Here is a 22,902-nt window from a genome sequence, read left to right as displayed (position 1 = left end):
TAAACAGTTTAATTGGTTGTATATTAATGAAACTGCAGCCACAGACCTAAGCTAATTGTGCAATACTCGAATCACTACGACGTATACTGGCCAACCATCTTCTTCTTTTTTTCCGTAGAAAGTCTATTCTGTTCCTCTGAGGTTGCCCTTAATTTGGTAACCTGTTAAAACCATAGGAACAGTTGTTTTGGTTGTTGTTGCAGCCAACAATACCACAAGAATTCACCATTTTTATTTGCAAACGGTGGGTAGCTATCCGTACATAATGGCGGATGTAACATTACGTAATATTCCGCTGGAACACGCTATAGGTAGTGGTGTTGTTGAAATTTTTTTGATACTCTTCGTAATTTTTTATGCTTGATATTTGCTAAAAAGTGTGTTTTAAATTATTTATATATTCGTACCAGTAATTGCTTTTTCTAAATTTTTTTTCTTTAGAGAAGCCCTGTCAAGTTCTATTACCTTTTTGTGTGCTCTTCTTCTGATCTCAAATTGTAAGATTCAAGAATTGGATCGTAAAATTTGCATATCTATGTCTGTCTATTGTTCTGAGGTTTGTCTTCAGTTTCATGCCACCACTTACTCTTCCCCTGATCTTAAGCTAACGTCGTGTCATAAATGGATGAACATATGCAGTAAAAATAGTTAAAATTTCGTATATATGACGTGACACTTGTTTTGCAGCAAGAACTCTGACAGTTTAATTTTACTTTCTCCATTTTTCTTTACAATTAGCAATTGAAAAAATTGGTGCGTTGTATATACCTTTTTGTTTCTTCTCTCACGAAATAGCTACGGATGCGTGGTTCTTATGAGAGAAAATATTACATTAGTTTTCTAAACAATCCTAAATTGAAAAAGCTAAACCAAAAAAATGTGAAAAAGATAAAATTAGATTTGAAAACAAACCTCTCCTTACTAGGACGGTCACATCAAAGCTAGCCCTTCCAAATATTTTGTCTTGACAAGTATTTTCCACTGCGTAAAACAATCTCACCATGCGTGTACAGCGGAAAATTCTCTTGGTTAATCCTATTTTACCCGGGTCAGATTAGCCCTTAATGGCCGGATCGTACAGATCTGTACGAGCCCTGAAAAAGAGAAAGATAAGTCCTTATGATCTCAAATTTTTTTTCGAAGTAAGTTACCCTAAATGGAATGTATGGAGTATAAAAATCACAGTAATAATGCCTCCAACATAAATCTACCTATTAACACAAAAAATTACCAAGCGTAATTTGTAAAAATTACTATCGGTTCAAATTGACAAATATTATAATAAAAATATTTTTAGTTCATTTTTCTTTTATATTATACCTAACATTATATTGAGGAATCAATTACAAAACAGAAAGAAGTTGTGTAACTATGTACAATACGTTTTTGAGCTTTCAAAATATCAACAAAATCTTGAAAAAAAATTATCGAAAAAAAAGGTATATACAAGTTTTTTAAATGTCATTACAATTGTTGCACTTGTTGGTGGAGTGATTTCGACATACATGAATTCCTCACATCTGATAAGTATACACCGCATATCAAATTCTGACTTTCACAGGTTTTGAGATTATTGTTACACATTTTGCATCGCCTCCTTTTTTTAATTGATGCAGGGTAAATATTCTGGTTATCATGATTGGTGGCAAAGTTTTCGTGATCTGTATCAGCTTTCGTGGTTGTAAGTGTTATCGTTATCTTCGTCTTTATCACTGGTAATAACCTCGCTTGATTTCTTTGTTGTAGAAATGGTTTCACAAGATCAAATGCAACATTTATGCCATATTTGAAAGAATTTTTCTTCAGCGGACACAGTTCTTTGCTCAATGCGTACAAAGTCGATGAATTCACCCGAGCCATGTCTAGAATATAGGCAAATGCAACCATGGACCACTTACGAAGTTTCACCTTGCATGCGTAAAAGCCCATCCGTTGTTCTACAATATCAGTCCCGCCTTTGGTGAAATCATACAGTTTATAAAGTGCCGCTTTGTACCTAGAATGTCGAAAGCATGAGAACATTTTTATTTTTCTTCGTAGCCAAACAAGATCTCCTTCTTTTCCCCTATAAAATTCAGTTAAAAGTGCCTCTCTGTGGTCAACCTTCTTCAAGTCAGCTGGTATACCATTCCTATTAGCCATTAGTGTACGTTGCGAGTGAGAAGGAAGTGTAGAGGTGATCAAATGATATGTTTCGACCATCGAGGGGTTGATTTCTATGCAATGTCGAAACAAGATGTTTTGTTATGGTTTCTGTTCCAGGAAAGTAAAATTTTCCTCCCTCTTTCTCAGGCTTTCCAGCATATGGTGCGGTGATGTAAGTATACGCGTATCTAGGTGCGTTTATCAATTTAAAAAGTAAGTCGTATTTCCATTGATCGCCACGAGTGCTTTCGTCGTCAAATGTCAGGTTTGCGATCAGAAAATAAAATCTGTTGTGACATAGTTGCACTAAATATTAGAGGTCCATATCTATCTGAAAAAAGTTTCCTCACAGTGAAAGTATTGAGTTTATAAAAACCACGATATAACATCAATCCAATAAACGCACGGATTTCTAACGGTGTTGTTTATTTTCACAAAAGTACATGTTTTTTTTGTTTCTTCTGATGTGCTAAAAATTATTGTGTCAATTTTCTCATTTGTACTTTTTATTATTACGTCTATCATGTCATTTGTGAAATACATGTCAAATGCATCAACGGGTGTAGCTGTGTTCTTTGATTTCGCTGTTGGTCCCGGTTTCCCATGCAAAATGTCCGCACGCCTTTGTCGCTCTTGTAGATTTTTGGTCGGCTGGTTGGTAAAATGATGTTAAGAATGGCTAGTCCAGATGTAAACCACTTCACCGTTGTCACCGTCACTGTTGTGACCTACAATTTCTTCACCGTTATCGTGGGTTTGGTCAATATTTTCCTCTTCGACATCAGAAACTTCTTCATCTAAAAGAATTATTTATTGTTTCAACATTTTAACAAACTAAATTTATAGCATTTCCATACACTAGCTATGTAGCTGCGTGTGGAAATAATCATAACCTTGAAAACAATCAACATCACCATCGTCATCGTCATAATCTAATTCTTTTTTCGAGTCTTCAACGAATGTTTGCGATAGCAGCATCTACGGATATCCGCCTTTTAATTTTTGTAATTGAATATTATTCTAAAGATATGAAATAGAAATTATATTCAAGTAGAAAAAGCATGTTAGAAACACAAACATGTAATTTTGATGTGCTTATAAACAGAAAGGCGCTAAAAATAAGTTAGTCGCGATTATGTCACGGTTATAATAAAAACAAATCTAAAAAAGATGAAAGAGATGTTAATTTGCGCAGTTAGAAATTCCTTTTGTAATAAATGATGAAGTTGCATTTTGACTCTAAATTTGCCTTGTGGAAAAGGTAATCAAGAATATAGAGAAAGAGTTGCAGAGAGGTTGCCAAGGCAAAAGCGTTAAGCACAGCAAGGGCACGGAAAGGTGGGCAAAGAAACAGGAAGTGGAGTCAGAGAGGTAGAGTTGAGCAAGATATGGGAGGCACAGGCGAGGGCGTAGTAGGCAAGCACCAGGAAAGGCTTGGGGAGGTCAAGGGTGTTATTAAGCACGGCGAGGTGAGGGCATGGCAAAGAAACAGGAAGAGGAAACAGCAAAGCAGGGGTAAGTAAGGCATGGGAGGCACAGAAGGCAGGTACCAGAAAAGGCATAGGAAACGTAGGCAAAGGCACGGTAAGTTCTTGCAAGACAAGGAAATTCTTCCCTCTACGATTTAAAGATTACCTTTTACTCTTAATATAGCTATATCATATGCCCATGATTACCTGGTTGTTGTACTGACAAGATAGTTATGTTTTCCCTAGCCCTGCCCAGAATTTGATTGAGGAATTTCTCATTAGTAAGAATGTCACAACTCTAGACCAACAGGGCATAAATTGATACATAATTTTACAGTTGCGACTTATACCCAGAAGTTTACAGTAAAGTCTAGTTTACTATGCTTTTCAAGAACGTTCAAATTTTGTTTTTTAATATAAATGTCCCGATAAACCAATGAGCACAAATCGACGTGGTCACGTCTTACTCTCTTAATTAATTTAGGAATCTTATATTTGTTTAAGTGAGTGAAGTTATACGCGCTCAAAACAAAGGATATCCCGATATTGACCAAGTGAGCAAAGAACAATAGATTAACCAATCAAAAAGAGCGGTCAGTATTCTGACCAAAGAGAAAACTTGATTTGTCTTACTTAACTCATCTGTACCTTGTATATGTATGTATATGTATAACCAAAATGTATCAAATTTTTTTCACACCAATTACGGATAATTTTTACTTACAAAATTTTTACCTTAAATGGGACTTTTTTCACAAAAGCGCAGTTTGATTTGTTTGATTGGCGACACATTTTATCAGAAAATACTACAAAATGTTAAATTAAGCTAGAATAGCATCCGGTATTTGGTTTTCTTATACAGTTGTTTAGGGAAAAACCTATACTAAAATGTATGTCAAAGTGGTCACATCTTAGTCTTAACAGCCAATGAAATTTTAATATGTTTTTGTGATTTCCCGACTAATAATACTAATTTGATGGTGAGGACTGGGAAGTCAAGGAAAGCGAAAAGGCAAGGTAAAAATAGGCAAGTTCACAAAACTATCCCCTCCTGATCTGACTTACTTCAACCTCAAAATCCTGGCGTAAGAAGCTTATTTGAACGATTTTTAGTTTGTCGTTTTTATTGTGTGAAAGAAGTTAATAAATCAAAGTTGCTCAACGAAAATAATTTAGATGCCGCTGTTTCTGCTGGTGTTGCAAAGGTAGTGTAATTTTGCGACATTGTAACCTAAAATCAAATTAAAATCAAACTTTTATAATTAGTTAACTATAATCTTTTTAGGTTGGTCCTTCATACGGTAGAAAAATGATGAATGGATTGCTTAGAAGCGAAGGCATTAAAGTTGGGGAGGTAAAAGTTGGAAAATCGTTAAAAGAATTAAACCCAGTTGCACATTAAAGAAGAAGTGAAGCTTAGGACGTGCTCTGAATCCACAATGTTATCGTTCTCTTTATTTTGGGCACAAAGTCGATATAGATGAAAATGAACAATTAGCTATGTACGGCTCGTGATGGATACTCCGGCATGATCACGGGAAACACGACTATGCCTGTAAAAAATAACGCCTGGATATATGAAAATATTTTTCAGTAAGTTGCAACACACAAATTGCAAGTTAAATGGTAAAGTAAAAGAAATTGTAGTATGAGTTTTATTACCGTCTAGGTCTATTGTTTGGAAGTATGAAATGTGGAATCAGATTCGTATCGACGGTGGTGGAGAATTTAAACTTATCTGTCATGTGCAAGAACACCTTAGCGCATTCAGAACGAATGCATCGATCTAACCTTTTAAAAGAACAAAACCGACTGATGTAAGTAAAACTTGCCTTACTGTGAATAATGTATAATGGACGGTGAATGGCTAGTGTTTTATGAAAGCAATTTTTTTTAGAACAGCACAATCATATTCGAAGTAAATGGTCGAGTTAACTACCCTTTGAAATTCGCGCTGAACAACATTGTAAACAAAGAATTGATAGATATGAGAGATAAAACAACAAAGTTTGCTGTTTCTTGGATTACATGCCGTGTGTCCCAAGTTGGTGTGGACATTTTTGTTAAAGCGTGGAATAATAAAAATATATCAGGTTTGTATTCAAGACACTTTTCTTTGTTTTGACGTACAAAACATCTGTGAATATAATAAAAAATTTTTGTAGGAAAAGGAATTCTGATAAATCTCTACAAATCTAACAACAAAATATTTCAACTTGACTCGCATAATCTTTTTAAAACAGACGAAGCGTCCAAATAACTGGAAAAAAATTAAAAAACGTAAACGTATTTGGAGGGAAAAAATAATAAAAATTTTATAATATTAAACAAAAATTGTTTCTTTATTTACAAAATCTCGGGAAAGCCGCCGTCATCATCATCATCGTCATCGTTTTCCGCTGATATCACCTCATATTGTTCTCCGGGGACGTCTGGAAAAAGGTTTCGTGATTTCTCCAAGAATTCATCTAAACCTTTCATGATGAAGGCGGAACTTAAGCCTCTTAGCTCTCTGCATTTAGGGCACTTTTTGCTTAAGTTTCCGCTATACCAGGCATCAAAGCAGGGGCCACAGCCTAGAAACAAAGAACATGCCCGGCATGCGATTAGAGGCAAATTAGGCGGTAAAACCTTGCATACACAGCAAGAAAAACTTTCATTCAAGGTATATAAAAATTCAATGTCCAATTATGCCTTCTCAATATTTTGTCAACAGATTACCGAATTTTTTTCATTTCTTGGAGTAATTCGCTGTCCTCCGGGTTTTTCGATTTTGCGCAAAGATGCATCATCTGACAATATTTCCTGTTTCGGCACAATATACAACTTTCTCGAGCCAACTTTCCAAAAAGCGATGCCTGTTAAAGAAAATATATAAATCATTATTCTTCTGTTATATTTTGCAAATGCATTCCCCTGTATAAAAATTGAGATGAATTGAATTATCGAGACAAATATGTACACACTTTTTCTAATAATCATACTTTTTTGTTTAAGCCTTGTGGATTCTTAGAACATCGTCTTATTTCGAGCCTCAAAAGAATTTCTTTGTGATAGCTACGTAAATAAATGTTGGGAAAATCCATTTTAATTTGAACTGTTATTTGGTGTCTGATGATCAAACCTCAGAATTATTCGTAATACATTATCTTAATTTTGAATCTTGAGCCTTGATGATTTTTTACAAAGAATTCCAATAAACAAAATTTGTGTATTAATCGTGTACTAATACCAACTTTCTTCCCAACGCTCTTTTTTACCAGGTCAACACGACTTTCAAACGCTTTTAAGAAAGCGACGAAGAATGGTGATAATGCGTTTTTTAGAAAGATACAGAAATGTTTTTATTCTTTTTTTAGTTTTTTTAGAACTAGTAAGATCGCTTTTGAGCATATTACATCGCCTACGGGAAAGCATTTAAAACTATCCATCAAATATCATCAGGAATAAAATGGCGGCTGGATAAAGTTAAACTGGTAATATTATGCTGAGCAATATAGATTAAATTTGCGGAAAGAATTTATTTTGAATTAGTTGTTGTGATGAAAAGACATGAAAAAAAGAAAATTTAGATCATTTTGTGAAGCAACATTTTTTTCCAAAACATGACGACTGCTTTGACTCCTGTATTCAAGAAATGCAATGAACTTAGATTTGCAATTAATCAACTTTTATCTACTCTTGGAGAACTTATTTTAACGATTTGCTCCCAACAAAGAGCGCAAAAATAAAAAAACAAAAGATCCGCAACCAAATTATTATGATTCGAAAGGTTTTTGAACGATTTTCAAATGTGTGCGTCTCATCTGTTTGGTGTAATGTCACTTCCCCAGCACAACCTATCAGGTTTGAATAGGACAGCTTTACGCAGGATTAGTTTTGTGAACGAGAAGAACAATCTACTCCGAACTCTTCATAGCACATCTGACCCAGCTGAGAAAAGCAACATGCAAAACCTTTTAGATGATATAATGGCCAAGTGAAGGTTACTTCGCAGAGGTGAGCGGAATAGGAAAAGACGTTGGAAAATCTCGAATGCACGCCGGGCTTTCTCTAAAAATCCTTATCAGGCTGGGAAAAATATTTTAGATCCTAAATGTTCAATAAAACTTGAAGTTGCCAAGGACTACTTGGATTCACACAAACATTCAACCTTGAACGATCTTTCACGCCATATACCTCTTTCAGATCTCCCTGGATTGCCTTCACCACCAAATCTTGTTTCAGATTTCGATTCTTCCAAGCTGAAGTTCAAGGAATTCCAAGCTGTCCTACATTCTCGTAGAAATGCTCCTTCTCCTGGGCTGAACCAAATTTCTTACACAGTATATAAGAATTGTCCTCATATAGCATCGTTTCTGTTTAACATTTTTCAAGCTTGTCTAAAGAAGTCTTTTATTCCTGTGCAATGGAGAATTTGATCAGAAGTTTACATATCTAAGAACAACACACCTTTTCCATCCAACATAAAGGATTTTCGCCCCATAGCTTTTCTAAATATTGAAGGAAAGATCTTTTTCAGTTTGATTTCCCAGCGGTTAGAATCGCATATTATAAAAAAAAAAAATTCATTAATACTTTCATTCAAAAAAGTTGTATGGAAAAATGTCTTTTGTTCTCTTGGGAACACATGTCTCTTGTTTGGTCCACACTTAAGAATGCGAAGGAAAGACATTCTTCACTTTCAGCCATATGGCTTGATACTGCTAATGCGTACCCTTCAGTTCCGCAAAAGCTAATTTTTATGGCTTTCAGACGCTATGGTGTACCAGAATCCTGGATAGGGCTCATACAGCTATACTACGACAGCTTGTGCAGTAAGTCTTTTTCTGCTTCTGCTTCTTCCAGTTGGCATCAACATTGTACAGGAATTTTTATCTGCTGTACACTTTCCATTATACTATTTCTTGCAGCTATAAACGTTATTATTGAATATGTGTTTGTTACCCCAACCCTTATTGATACTGAAGGTAATAAAAATAAAATCCCAGCCGAACCCCCCAATAAAACCTATTATGGATGATATATTCTTATTGTCCACGTCAATTCCAAGTACTCAAAATTTATTAAACAGGTGTACAACAGCTCTCGATTGGTTAGGCATGTCGTTTAGGCCATCACCGTTTACAGTTGGCAGCGAAAAAATTCCATCCATTCATTGTAATCCAAATAGGTTTTTAGGCAGAACAATAAACTCATCCTTGTCTGATTCTTCTGCAATACAAGAATTTCTAAATGATGCCGAAGACAAACGTATTGCTATAGACAGGTCCTTTCATAAAGGGGTCCATAAGGTTTGGTTTTTACACCATCTGTTAATTCCCAGAATCCCCTGGCCATTATTAATTTATGAATTTTCTCTATCTGCTATCACAAAACTAGAGCAAAGTTTTTCTGTTTTCATTAGGTAATGGTTAAAACTACATCATTCAAAATCCAACATTTCCTTAAATTCCTGGACATCCTTGTCCTCTTCCCCTGAAAAGTCTTACATCTGTTCCCAAATCTGCCAAAATCAGTGGACATCTGTTACTAAGAGATTCTGTCGACCCTTGTGTGTCTAAGTGCGTTCCAGATTTAAAGGCTTGAAATTGGAAAGTTAGTGAGGCAGTTCTTTCCGCGGATAGTCAACTCAATTTCAAAAAGATTTTACGTTTGCATCAAACTGGTCGACGTGGCTTAGGGCTCTTAGACCACAAAAATATACCACCAAAAGTCACTTATGCTTACCGAAAGCTAGTTTCCAATATCATTGAAAAAAACGAAGATGATATTTCCATGCCAGAGCTTTACAGTTGCATTTGCAAGGCAATTGGACAAAGTGGTGCTCTTATGTGAAAAATGATTTGCCTTGGAGAACAATTCTTTCACTGCCACAATGTCTAACTTCCTTTTGTATAGGGGCAACCTACGAGACCCTTCCCTCTACAACCAATCTTGTGAGATGGAGAATTGAGAAAGACAAAAGTTGCATTCTGTGCAAGAAACCATCCTCAAATGTCTCTCACATATTGGGTGCCTGTAGGACCTCCCTTATGCAGGGTAGATACACATACCGTCATGACTCGGTTTTAATTGTTTTGGTTAAGGCATTAAAACAGTTTTTGGTATCATATAAACCTCTTAAGGTTTCCAAGTGCAACAAAATTAATTTCATTCCCGCTGGTCAATCACCATCTAAGACGAGGAATACAAAGTGTCCAGGCTTTCTTTACCTTGGTTCCGATTGGAAAATACTGTCAGATTTAGATTCCGTTTTAGTTGTTCCACCATGCATTGCAATAACACAACTACGCCCAGACGTGTTATTAATATCAAGTTCTTCCAAAACTGTAATTATGTTAGAACTGACTTGTCCATGTGAAGAGAACAAAGGCTTAACAAATATTCTTCACTTTGTTGGTTTCTGTGGGGTTTCTGTTCACTTTGTTGGTTTCTGTGGGGTTTCTGTTCAGAATCAGTTTGGACCTGTTTTCGTCGTCCTGGTTTCCCTAACAAGCCTTTATGTTCCCTATTAAAATTACTAACATTTATCTCCATGAGTGCTTCTTTTTACATCTGGATGTCTCGAAATTCTACCACTTGGGTTGAGCCTGAAAAGGCCCCAATCATTCCTGAAGTTTCTTCTGTTACAAATATGGAATGTAAGAAATCAAAAACCCTGAGAAATCTTCAGCAAGTCACACAAAATCTTGTAAAATCAAAAAACCCGAAAAACTTTCTACAAGTTCTTTTGAAACAACAGTCGCATTGCCATCTAACACTGATTTTAGGAATAGCGGTCTAAAAAACTTGGGAAACACATGTTATGCAAACTCAATCTTACAATGTTTTTATAACCTTCCAAAAGTTAAAGAATCCATTTCTGTCAGCAAAACAACCTCAAAGTTAGGCGAAGAATTTGTAGGTGTTCTTTAAAGTTTGGCTGTTTCTAGAAGTCCAGTTGACCCCTCCCATTTTTTGCGTGCTATGAAACATCATATCTCAGCTGCGAAGGAAAGTGCGTTTAAGATCTTTGCTCAGCACGACTTCCCCGAGGTTCTTGAATATTTTCTACCTGGTCTCTCATTAGACTTTCCTATTCTTGGAAGTCTTTCTAGTATTGGCATCAAGACATCAACCACTTGCAATTCATGTCATATTACCAGCTTCTCAGAAGTTATAGCACCATGCATCCAACTTTCTCTGCACCCTACGTTACAATCTTCCTTAGATAATTTCGTGGAAAGCGAGGACTTGTCAGACACTAATGCCTACTTCTGCCATGTTTGCAACGCTCATCAAACTTCTCTAGTTAAAAGAGGTAGTGTTGTGTGGTTCCCATCTCATTTTATAGCTAAAACATTTTGCCAGTACCAACGGCCTTGTGTCAAAAATTGCCCCTCGTATTACTGCTTTCCCTGGTACCCTTTCCATACCTTTTACCGTAGATGGAGATTTGAAATTTCGTAAACATTTTCAATTAAGGGCTATTATCAACCGTTGCGACAACTTATTAATGGTCACTACACAACCATAGCCTTCGACCAAATGGTTCACAGATGGGTACATTGCAACGATAGAGCAGTAATTTTCTGTAAGGACTGCCTTATTAACAGTCACGAGTCATATGTTTTCTTTTTAGAAGAGCTGAGGTAAGAATATTTTAACCAGAATGAGTCAGCAAGGGGGCTTGCCTACACTCAGTCTTGTCTTTGGAGAGTGACGACTCCACTTATTACCCCAGTCAAAAATAAAAACAAAATCAAATAAAAATTAAATTAGCAAGGTGGTTTGATCATACTAGGTCTTGTCTTTGGAGAGTTACGACTCCACTTATTACCCCAGTCAAAAAAAAATATTAGCAAGGGGGTTTGATCATACATAATCTTGTCTTTGGAGAGTAACGACTCCACTTATTACCTGAGTTTAAAACAAAGAATAGCACAGTTGAACAGAAAGTGGTCAAAGTTTATTTTAGGAAGATAGGGATGTCTAGTTTCTGCTGATGACCGTCCTCGGACCTCTTCGAGGTGACTCAGCTAGACATCCAGGGTACTTATGTTTAGAATTTGGGTCAAAACCTACCTCCCCTTGGTTAAAGTTCTGTTCATCTTTTCAAATGTGTTGTGTCCTTTTTATTTTTATATATATATTTTTTTAATTAATTCCTTGTAAAAAGGGAGAATTGTGCTTTTAGAGGCATTTTCTCTAGAGGAGTACTACCTCTAGCTTATTTCCAAAGACCTAACAGGTTGAGTTCATCATTGCGGTGGCTAGCCACCTCTATGTAAATTATTTTTTTTAATAAAGATTTAAAACGTCGTTTTTAAATATCACGTGGCTCACACTAGAATGTACGAGTCTTATAAAAATTTTGTAGCAACACAAATCTAAATCATATCCATATTCCTTACAAGCAAGATCTTACAAAGTTTTCATAACTGTATATCCATATTTTTAACTGAAGATAACCCAAAATATTTTACACATCGTAATCCAGCATTTCATAACCTTCCTTAATACTTCTTGGAACTTTAAAAATATCTGTCATGGCCAATAATAATATTTTTTCCGTAATTTGGTTCTCTTTTTTACAACATATTTTTTCCGTAATTTGGTTCTCTTTTTTACAACATATTTCCAGCTTCGAACGATGAAGTTTGTTGTGATAAGATGGCGCCAAATTCGATAAATACACAGACCGGAAACTTTCAACAACAAATCGAACATGCAACTTATTTTCTATTTATTTACTCATAAATCAGTTCAGTAAAAGAATAAAAATATTTAAGTCGTGTTATTCAACAAATAGCAATTTTGCTATTTTGATCTTTAACTTTTTTCTTGTTTATTATTTTTGATAAAACAGCGTGATCATCGATGCGTTGCCATCAGAATACACAGAAAGATTTAATATTGATTCTGAATATAACCACCAGTTTGGCAAATGTGTAAAAATACTGAGCTATAAAATCACTCACATTCATGGATGAGAAAAAAAATGGTATTTTGTCACAAACTTCTATGAACAGATGTTTTACAAAACACTCCAGACCAGCGTATCTGGTCTTTGAAATTAACTCTGGCATCATGAATTTCCCCGCGCTGTTCGCCCCTCCTTCAACGTTAAAAAACGCTTAAAGATAATTAACTCCTATATATACGGAGGTGTGGCACTCGAGGCCCAAAATATGCTGATATCAGCAGCAAAAATCTGAAAATCATAAGGCAAAACCACATTTTTTTTAAAATTACCCAGGGCTAAGTGTAGTTTTGATAGCTTTGGCCAGCACTGAAGCGTGCGATAGTTCATGTCAAACTGCTAGGGTTTCAACATGGCTAGCTCCTCAAAAGCACCAAAGATTGTTAGGGGAAGCAAGTATAGAGTTTACCTTGGAACTGGAGAGAAGGCAAAGGAGTGCTACGAGAACTTAATACGTCTAAAAGAAGAGTTAAAGTTTTTATACAACCAAGATTTCTTCACTTGGGTTCATGAAGTTTTGAGGGCACACCACAATAAAGATTCCAGAAACAGTATTATGTTACTAAACTCTTCAAAGAGAATGGTGCATACTCCATGCAGTAAGAAAATAATTGCAAACTGTGATCTAACTTTAATCAGATTGTCAGACTGCCTAGCCAGCTAAGTTTAGTTAGTATAAAAGTAAAAAGAAACATCAGATATCTTATAAAAATAGTTATTGACATGATGGCTTCTAGCTAGCTATAGAAAGTTACATAAAATTTTATTTTATTTATTTAGGTGAAGTTGTAGTACTAAAAAAGAAAAGACAGTCATCAAGTAGCTCGTCTAAAGATTCATCGACTTCTTTTACTTCACCTCTCTCATGCTTACTTTCGCCAACATATGATAGCAGCAGTAACACAAAGTCTTCAATAACTGGTCCTAATGATACACCACGTGTTGTTATTGTTAGCTCAAAAAAGGCTAAAACTGAAATGGAGATTGAATGTACTAAAAAAGATTCAAATTTCCCATCGATGGAAATATTAAAGTATATACAGCAAATTTGTAAATTATATAGCTACAAGAGTAGCTGGCTGATTTGTTTCTGGAAAGCATGATATATATATAGCTATATGTGATTTCAAAGCTTTACTGTTTGCAGGTGCAAGTCTTTTGCCAATGTTTTCATACATATTTTATTTTTCACTAGGCCTTTAAACCAATCAACACCACATTTAGAACCAAAGCATTCTATCTGTTTTAAAAGGTACACATTAATTTTAATTATGTTTGTCCTTACTAATTGAATGCTTTCTTAGAAGCTTTATTTTATTAAATTAGATCTGCAAAGCCAACTAAAATAAATTTTAATGATGACCAAGATATTGGAAATGATACAAGGTATATATAGATTGTTTATGGGTTAATAAGGTATATACATAATCATTTGTGTATTTATATATATTTTACTTGTAGCCACGATGATGTTTCAGCCTTGGATGTGACATTGGATGATGTTGAAGAATTAATTGCCCAAGAAACAGAAGGGCAGGAAGACATTGGTGATGATGAAATTGAATATCCTGACTTGGCATCAGATCCATATATTAGGTAAATATTTAAATTAAGTTATGGCTATAGGGCTGGTGTATCTCAATTGGTAGAGAAAACGCTTAGCGTTAATCGAGGGTTCGAATCCCTCCCAGTCCCTTCTATACTGTATATTTATTTAAAAAAATATGAATTGTGCAAATGTTTGTCAAGTGTTTTGCCAACAGTATTGGTGTTCTAGGTGTAATTATGGAAGTTTGGATGACGAATTTCAAAAAATTGACGATCCTAAATGCATTGCATCAACTAGACAGTTAGAATACTTGTTAGGGGATACCTGTCATGAAAAAGACTGTAATGCACAAATTGTTAACATAGAGAGCTTTTATATAGGTATGAACAGATCCTCTCTATATATAATATATGTTTTATTGCTAAATAAATAGCAAACTTAACATATTCACATTATGTTCAGGATATACTATCAAGTTAACTTGGAAATGTCTAAAAGGTCACAAAGACTTTTGGTATTCATCTCCCATATATGGTTCAGGGTTCGTTATTAATTATATCGTCGAAAGTGCTTTAGTATTGTCAGGTGGTCAAATAAATCAATTTTCAAGATTTTGCAAATTCGTCCAACTTGGAAAACCTAATATTTCAACCTTTTAAAAAAATCAAAAATTATATGTAAGTCCAGCAGTGCAACAGACTTATGATGATATAGAACATGACATTATTGAAAGCATGTCCCATCAAGACGAAGTTATCATTTGTGGTGACTGCCAGCTAGATTCCCCTGGTTGGTCTGCTACCAAGGGTACCTATACCTTCATGGATCATCAATCTAAAAAATTAGTTATGATGCAATTTGGTGACAAAAGAGAGGTAGTAAGATATTTGCTATTTTGATTGCAGGAGTAATTCAAAACACTTGTAAATTAAAAAAAATATTGATAGGTCAATCTTCAGTCCACGAAGTTAGAAGTACACTTATTTATGAAAGGTATGAAATACTTAATCAGCAAAAAGGATCTCAGAATTGATGAAATATGCACTGATGCTCATGCAACTATAAAGTGCTTGATGAGTAAGTCAGGATTTTTAAATATATATATTTTTAAACTTTTTTTCTAGCAGTTCTCAACATTCTATTGAATTAACTTGTAGAAAAAGAACCAATATTGAAAGCAACACATCACAGTTTAGATGTATGGCATAAGGCAGGAAAAATAACAAAAAAAATCTCTCAGGAGGTATATAACATAACTTTTTTATACCCATCAGAAATATATTATACAAACTACAATAGTGTACAAATATAATATGAACTATAGGTCTCCAAGAAAAAACAACTGCAGCCACTTATTAATCCTTGGTTGGCACCCATAAGGAATCACTTTTGGTATTGTTGCTCACACTGTGAAGAGGATGAATTAAAAATGCGAGTTCTTTGGATGCGTTTACTTAAGCATATAACTGGTGACCATTTACAATGCGAACACGAACCTATGGAAGAACCTACTGAAGGAAAAACTTGGTTAGATCCAACAGGACCATCTATGGAAATTATTCGAAAGCATGTCATGAAAAGTTCTTGGCTAAAAAGCTTTGCATATTACACCAAAAATGGACACACAGGTCTTTTAGAGGTAAACATTGTGAAAGGAGTTACTAACACTGATATATTTTGCTATAAAAAGTTACTGTAATATATTTTATGTTACATGTTGTATATGTAATAAATTAAAAAAATACGCTATGTGGACAGGAGTTTTCTTACTAAGATTTGTACTTTTATTTAGGCATTTCATAACTTAGTGTTAGCCTACTGTCCAAAGCGCATTGGGTACAAAAATGATGCTTACATCACCAGACATCAATTAGCATATTTGGATTTTAACGGTCATTTAAATCGAGGACAGCTTCAAAAAAAAGATGGTTCACTTGTTTATGTCCGCAGATATGGAAAGAGGACAAAGCAATGGTTTTTAGTAGCAGTACCTAAACCAAAGGACTATATCTATATACGAAGTATGTTCTAAGTTCAACTAGCGTTTATTATCTTTACAATAGTTGTACAATAATAAAATTATGTAAAACTAAAACATATGGTAAAATATATGTATATATAAAAAAGGAATAAAAATGTATATCTATATATGTGCATTATAGGACTCATGGCAGAAATACTATGGAGACGTCATGTTGACAGGGGAAATGTTAATCGCGTAGGGATTGGACGAGAATGTACTAAAGCATTACGTCAAAATATTGCTGCAACAACTGCTCCTTCCATGGAATTATTACTTGAAAAACATCAAGCAAGAGAAGAAATGAAACTCCAATAACTCTTATCTGTTGGTATGTAGTGTAGTTTTTCTGCCTATATTTTTCATTATTTTATATTTTATCGTAAAGCCTCATACCTATCCATAAAACCTCTGTAAATTCCATCTACAGAAGGAAAACGTTCTCTGATTTTTCGTAAAATGCAAGAGGGTATGACTTTTCTATTACCACTACCTAAGTGTCCCCAAAACCACATTATGTACTGCCGATAGGCAGTGTATCGCCAGCAAGCATTTTCTTCAGGATCAAATGGGTACTGAAGCCAATCACTGTTTCCACGCATTGCAAGGTCTAGAACCCTGTCATCAAGAATAAGATGCCTGAATTCAGCATTTTCATGGTTCTTTATATTATTTTGGCAGCAAACTTGATCCCTTTCTTCTTCCATTTCTATACATTGGCCACATGCACACCAGCCTGGGGTGTCCTCTGTCCTTCTCCTATTACCATGGCCCTCAATGTCAGATTTCACTAATTTCCAAGTGCTCGGTGATTTTTCTGCCATATCAGCTAATATTTCTCTTAATTGTTCGCTTTGAAGACTTTCACAATACTTCTGAAATTTAATGCCAATATAAATTTAATATATATACTAATAATGGATGTGGATAAGGTTAAAGTATATAATTAAAAAAAAATACATACAACACATTCATCCTTTGTGTCTGCTGATCTTTTTGATAATAAATCACCAACATCAGCTGGTCTAATATATTTTCGTTTTGACCTTTCGATGTGACCTACCATATTCCATATACACATATAAATACTTATTAACACTTTTTTATATTTTGTTTTATAGGAATTATACACAGAAATGTGCTGGTACTTACTATTTCGTTTTTATTTTTACATTTTGTTATGTCACAAGCACAAAACTAATCATCACAATTGCTGCCATTATTTCTGCAAGGACATCGGATACAACGACCTTTGCACTTATAGGAAATATTTTCCACTGCATCCTATATATATATATATTGAAAATGTTACTACATTAGTCTTATAATTTAAGTTTTTTATTGCAAGCTATAATGTATATACTGACTTCTGGTTCTGTTGATCCATTACTAGTTGTATCATTGTAACTATTCCCATCTACTAAATTTGAACTAACTACAGCAGCCTAAAAGCAAAGCCATACCATAATCACATTGATAATTTTTACGCTATATAATGTAAGTGCGTTGTAATTTAGTCTTCAAGTGTATACGTACTTTTACCAAAATGGGTAGCAAGGTAAACAATTTTATTGTTACTTGGAAATTTATGTTTTTGCATTTACATGGATCACATAGGCAAAATCCAACTGTGCATTTTACCCCAATTTTACGACAGTCACACCCTTTTTGGCAGGAACCTTTGCAACTACTTTTTGTTTCAATAACTGGGGCGCCACCAATTATGGCATTGATCTCACTTGACAAATCTTGATCAGCATAGTCAGTTACGGAGTTGTTTGACGACTTTGGATTTCTGTAACTATAAATTATACAATAAACTATAAATAATCATTTTTGTTTAGCTAAATATAAGCTACCAATATGTTAACTACCTAGCTATGTAACTAGTTTTATGTATGTCATAGCTAACTAAATTTATTATTGGAATATATATATTTTTTATATTACATTTGACTAGTGATGTATTGTATTAAATTGGCTCTACCTACATCTAGCTAGCTATAAATACTGTTTTAGCTATAGCTACCTTCTTGTTGTTGTGGGCCTGGATAACATCCTTCTTGCAAACAAATTACCAATGGGTATATCATCCTCGTCATCATTATCTTGCATGTTTGGTATATCCCACATAATAGCAAGTTTTTATTCAAATATACATATATATATACAGACTAGGGTAGCCTTGGTTAAACTCCCTGTTCAAGAACAACGTCAAACCACGTCAAAGTTGTCCCTTTTTGAACCTTCCAGCGTTTCTAATTTATTAAGTACAAAATGTTATGTACCCAAGCGAAACAGGTGTTTTCTATATCAATGCGACCTAAACATCCTGTACATAAAGTCTCAAAAAGTGGTATTATCGTTCATTCTTTGCGTATTCCGTTATTACGCGAATAAATCGTATTTTGCTATTTCCAAGCCCCTAGACGAAGATTTGAGCTCGATACATATAGGAGTTAATTATCTTTAAGTTAACAGAATTACATTATCTCATTAATTACATTATCTTTTTTACAATGGCCTTATCTCTTAAAATTCGAATTTGAACTTACGACGTATTCTCGTCCCCAGAGCTCTTTGAAATTACAACCCTGTCTGATCACGTGATCAAAATATGCCACTATATGTGGAATGTTTTGGTGACTCGATTACCTGCTGTTGTGCTTGCAAACTAGCTGTTTTTAATTTGACTTATCGTTTGTGGGACCTAATTGGATTTGTGATTTAGCACAACTTGAGAAAACTGATCTAACAGTACAGTGAAAGATCATGAATTTATTTTGATGATGACTCCAAAGGACTTAGTTAAAGGAGCTCTGGGGACGAGTATGCATGCCGCGGACATGCGCATTTAGTGTTTATCTTGTGACAAAGCCTTCACTCCTTGGTTTGAACTCACTGGTTGAACGTTGGACGCGCTAAGTATTGTTAAACTCACGTTATATTACATTTAAAGATAACAACGAAGGGACAGTAAGTGTGATTTAGCAGAATATGTTATTGTAAAACGAAATTAAAGCGTTTGCCATCTTGTTTACAATTTTTTCTTTAATTCGTAAACTGTTTTATAATTTCATATAAGTATGAATAAATGAACCCTTCTTACAACAAACTCTTCTTCACCATATTGCTGCAATATTGTTTAAAACAAGGCGATAGATATAAATATGCTGACTTAAAAAATTTTAAGATTTGAAATTTGTTATATGATGAACCTTTATTTTTTTTATTTTTAGTTAGTTGTACAATGGGCGTGGCTAAAATTCTGCTGATTGTTGGTAGCATTGGTGCATTCATCTTTCTTGCCGCTTGCACAGGCGGAAACTACTGGATTGTGAGTAAATTACAGAGTGATGTTGGACGAGGATTGTGGAAAAGCTGTAGTATGATCACTTGTGTTTCCATTGATGATATTTATGACTTAGCTGGCCTTAAACTTAACGATTGGTTCAAAACTGTTCGCGCATTCGCCATCATATCATGTTTAGCTGCTGTTGGTGGTATACTGATGTCGATTTTAGGAATGGTTTCTGATAAAGTTAAAGGATGGTTCGCATCTCTTTTTTTATTCGCAGCTGCAGGTTGCATGGCACTGGCCTTGATAATCTATAGCAGTAAGATAGACATAAATACCGACTACGTAAAATATGGATGGAGTTACATCTTGGGATGGATCGGTGCTATCGGAGGGATTGGATCAGGAATTTTTGGATTATTAACAGAAAAGTTTTGAAATAGGAAAAACTGAATTGGACGTTGTTTATGTAAATAATAAACAACGCTTTTTTTACTAAATTTTCGGATGCAAAGTTTTTTGACTATGAGCAGTGAATTAGTATAATGGTGAAATTGATAAAAAAAATTACAATATATTCATGTTTTGTTAACGTTCGCCAACGCCGAAGTTCACACTAATATCTTTAATTACAATCTCATATAGAAAATCATTAGTGTAAGCTTGTCACTCCTCCTTATAGAACTTCTTTGAACAAAGAAGGAGAGTGCTTATGAGTAACGATATGATAACAAAAGCCGGGGATTAGACTTTAATTTGTTTTTCTGTAACATAATAACTAATTGCACACGCATATGTGATATTGCAGTCCATACACTTTAAACGATACACAAGGCCTTAGCGTAATGACTTACGTATGTTATTTTGAAAAGATAAACAGATGCTTAACCAGTAGAAAAAAAAATCGGCATTGTCTGTTTAGACAATAGATATTAATATAGTTTAATAAGCAAAACAAAGTCTAAGCTGGGTTCCTATACAAATTAGTAACAAAAGAATCAATTTCATGTTTGATACAAACGTGTAAAGGCAATTGACCTTCCACCTCTCCTTCAAAGTTATGTTCTTGTGTCCTAGTTGATATAGGTGTCTTTGTGGTATTTTGAAAAAAATTTATATCATCGCTTCTCTATATAAGGAATAGACGTATTCTGTTTGTCTGTCCGCAAGAAGAACGTCGTGCTACGGAAACACGAAATGCAATATATTATGGACGGGAATCCCATGTAATCTTCCACGGGTTAACTAGTCTCTTAAATAATAGGCGCATTTTGTGTTCATAAAGGGCTGCGCCGCAGCTTTATGCCGAAAAATCCCAGGGGATTCCGATTTTTACAGACTTTGTTTTGGTCACACGCATGGGCTCACACCAACGGGCTTAAATATAATCTACCAATTCACATGTCCAGGTTGTAAGCACAGCCCACTTTTTGTATCCAAATTTTAATAATAATAAGCCAAATATAAGGGAAAAGGATGGTGGAGAGTAAATAGGATTTCTATACACGATTTCGTCCCTATACATCAAATTTCCAAATTTCGACATAAAAATCTTAGTTACTCAAAATTTAATACGGTCATTCTTTAAGTACAGTTTTTAGTAACCGAGACAACGTGTTTATTAAGGAGCATAGCGAAGGAGTGTTTGGCACAAGCGTAAATGGTGCCGTTGAGATTAAATCTGCCTACATTTTATAGCCTGATACCATACTCACTTTGACTAATATCACATGACCTTTTCTGGGACACATACCGCCTCAAACTCAAACTTTCGTTAATCTAAGCTATATCGCAACGACGAAAGGGCTTGTTCAAGAAAACGAAGAAAAGGTATGTTTAGCCAGCTAGTATATCACTCTTTTTTTACATATACTGAACCCTTTCTTATTCTCAGTCACACATAAGGCTAGTTAAAACTACTGACTGAGCTGGAATAATAACAGAACTTATATAGCACATAGCTATAGCTAGCTTTTTAAGACTTTTACAGCTGGTTATAGAATGGAGCAAACATAGCTAGCTATATAAAGCTACCAAAAAAACTAGCTACAAAGCTAGCATAAAATTAACTACTTAGCTGGGATATAACTACCAATATTGCTAGCATAAAATTAGCTATTTTTGCTAGCATAAAATCAGCAAAATAGCTAGCTAGCTATCATAGAAAAATTCTTTCAGATAGATTTTCTAGCTACAGCTAGCTAGCTTTACATATACTACACAGTGTAGACACAGTGAAATATTTGCACCTCAATATTTTCTATACTCCTGGGCTATTATGATACTAATCTTAGATGTTTTGAGTATAAGCAATCTTTGAGTTGTAGGGGGAGATTTTCTATTAAAGTCAGGCACCCCTGCCTTGCCGTTCCATTGCCTTGCCAGCACTGACCGTGACTTTGCCTACCCTTCCTACCCCTTTTCTGGTGCCTACCTACTGTGCCCTTGCCTGTGCTTCCCATGCCTTGCCTAGCCCTGCTTCCTGATTCCTCTTCCTGTTTCCTTGCCTGCATTTGCCGTGCTCTTTCCTTGCCGTGCTTAATGCCTTTGCCTTGGCAACCTCTCCGCAACACTTTCTATTTTGATTTCTCCTTACTGCGTAGATGAACATTTAGACACAAAAAATTTCGAGATAGAAAGAGAAAAAGTCGCACGGGACCAGGATTTTTTTTTTAATAAAGAGAAAAATTCGAAATAGAGAAGTTTGAGATAAAGAGAGGAAGACAGCTGAAAGTGCACATATATCCAAGAGACCGAGGCTGTTATTCAAGATAGAGATAATTTCGTGATATAGAGTAGTCGAGAGAGTACACTGTAGATAAATTTAATTCCCGTAACATCGTTGTTACCTTGGTAAAGCAAAAAGGATGGACCGAATAAGGTAACCGTTTTTATTAGGACAAAATTATATAAAAAGATATTCAACACTTCGAAGGAAAATAAATAATTGGAGATTTTTTCCAAGTGTGCACGCGTTAACAAAAAAGCTTGTGAGTGAAATTGCAGCCAAATGGAAACGAGGCTCAATTGAGAATGCTTTCTTGGAGCATGTCTTATTATATCACGGAATGTTATTGTGTACAACTATTTCTTAAATTCGTCACTATAGATTTTCCAACGTTGAAATGCTCTGTTATTATGACATGCTGTGATAAAGTCACGTACAATGAGCAATGTTATTAGTGTTACCTCTTACGTATTTGTTTTGATTGATATAGTTATCAACAAATAGTTATATTACCAGAAAATCATTAAGTTAAATAACATCTCGTCTTCAATGGACCTGAAGCGCTTTTCTGATTAAAAGCAACATTTTTGACATGTATTTACCGCTTCATAAAATATTTGTTAAACGATTTTTCTCCAACATCGCACCTTCATAATCATCGCTGCAGGGTAACATAAAGTCTAATTTACGCAGTTTTATGGTTGCTTATCTCACCGTTTTCCTTGTCT

The 22,902-nt window shown here is 34.8% G+C and overlaps 3 protein-coding genes across 6 annotated transcripts; 2 read left to right on the top strand and 1 right to left on the bottom strand.

Annotated features, from left to right (window-relative positions):
• The first annotated feature begins 12,738 nt into the window (after positions 1-12,738).
• Positions 12,739-18,099, top strand: LOC130641967 (uncharacterized). Of its 4 annotated transcripts, XM_057449018.1 has the most exons (8): positions 12,739-13,178; positions 13,360-13,612; positions 13,775-13,831; positions 13,906-13,965; positions 14,041-14,175; positions 14,357-14,508; positions 14,591-14,669; positions 15,076-15,205. In XM_057449018.1, the coding sequence occupies exons 1-8, from the start codon at positions 12,932-12,934 to the stop codon at positions 15,098-15,100; spliced, it is 1,008 nt and encodes a 335-aa protein (XP_057305001.1). In that variant the 5' UTR covers positions 12,739-12,931; the 3' UTR covers positions 15,101-15,205. The 4 variants fall into 4 exon arrangements, with proteins under 4 accessions (XP_057305001.1, XP_057304997.1, XP_057305000.1 ...); XM_057449014.1 differs by lacking the exon at positions 15,076-15,205 and having other exon boundaries at positions 14,591-14,933; XM_057449017.1 differs by lacking the exons at positions 12,739-13,178; positions 13,360-13,612; positions 13,775-13,831; positions 13,906-13,965; positions 14,041-14,175 and adding exons at positions 15,286-15,371; positions 15,453-15,767; positions 15,921-16,149; positions 16,291-16,479; positions 17,270-18,099 and having other exon boundaries at positions 14,450-14,669.
• Positions 17,637-18,634, bottom strand: LOC130641969 (uncharacterized). The gene is made up of 2 exons (XM_057449020.1): positions 18,178-18,634; positions 17,637-17,949 (listed from the first exon to the last, which is right to left on the bottom strand). The coding sequence occupies exons 1-2, from the start codon at positions 18,279-18,281 to the stop codon at positions 17,637-17,639; spliced, it is 417 nt and encodes a 138-aa protein (XP_057305003.1). The 5' UTR covers positions 18,282-18,634.
• Positions 18,635-18,967: 333 nt separating this feature from the next.
• LOC130641968 (epithelial membrane protein 1-like) lies at positions 18,968-20,021 on the top strand. Its single transcript, XM_057449019.1, has 2 exons — positions 18,968-19,124; positions 19,388-20,021. The coding sequence occupies exon 2, from the start codon at positions 19,399-19,401 to the stop codon at positions 19,882-19,884; it is 486 nt and encodes a 161-aa protein (XP_057305002.1). The 5' UTR covers positions 18,968-19,124; positions 19,388-19,398; the 3' UTR covers positions 19,885-20,021.
• Positions 20,022-22,902: the final 2,881 nt, after the last annotated feature.

The sequence above is a fragment of the Hydractinia symbiolongicarpus genome, chromosome 4, assembly GCF_029227915.1.
Source record: "Hydractinia symbiolongicarpus strain clone_291-10 chromosome 4, HSymV2.1, whole genome shotgun sequence".
Taxonomy (NCBI): domain Eukaryota; kingdom Metazoa; phylum Cnidaria; class Hydrozoa; order Anthoathecata; family Hydractiniidae; genus Hydractinia; species Hydractinia symbiolongicarpus.
Note: the sequence above shows the minus strand (reverse complement) of the source record. Positions and strands in the feature narration are given on the sequence as shown.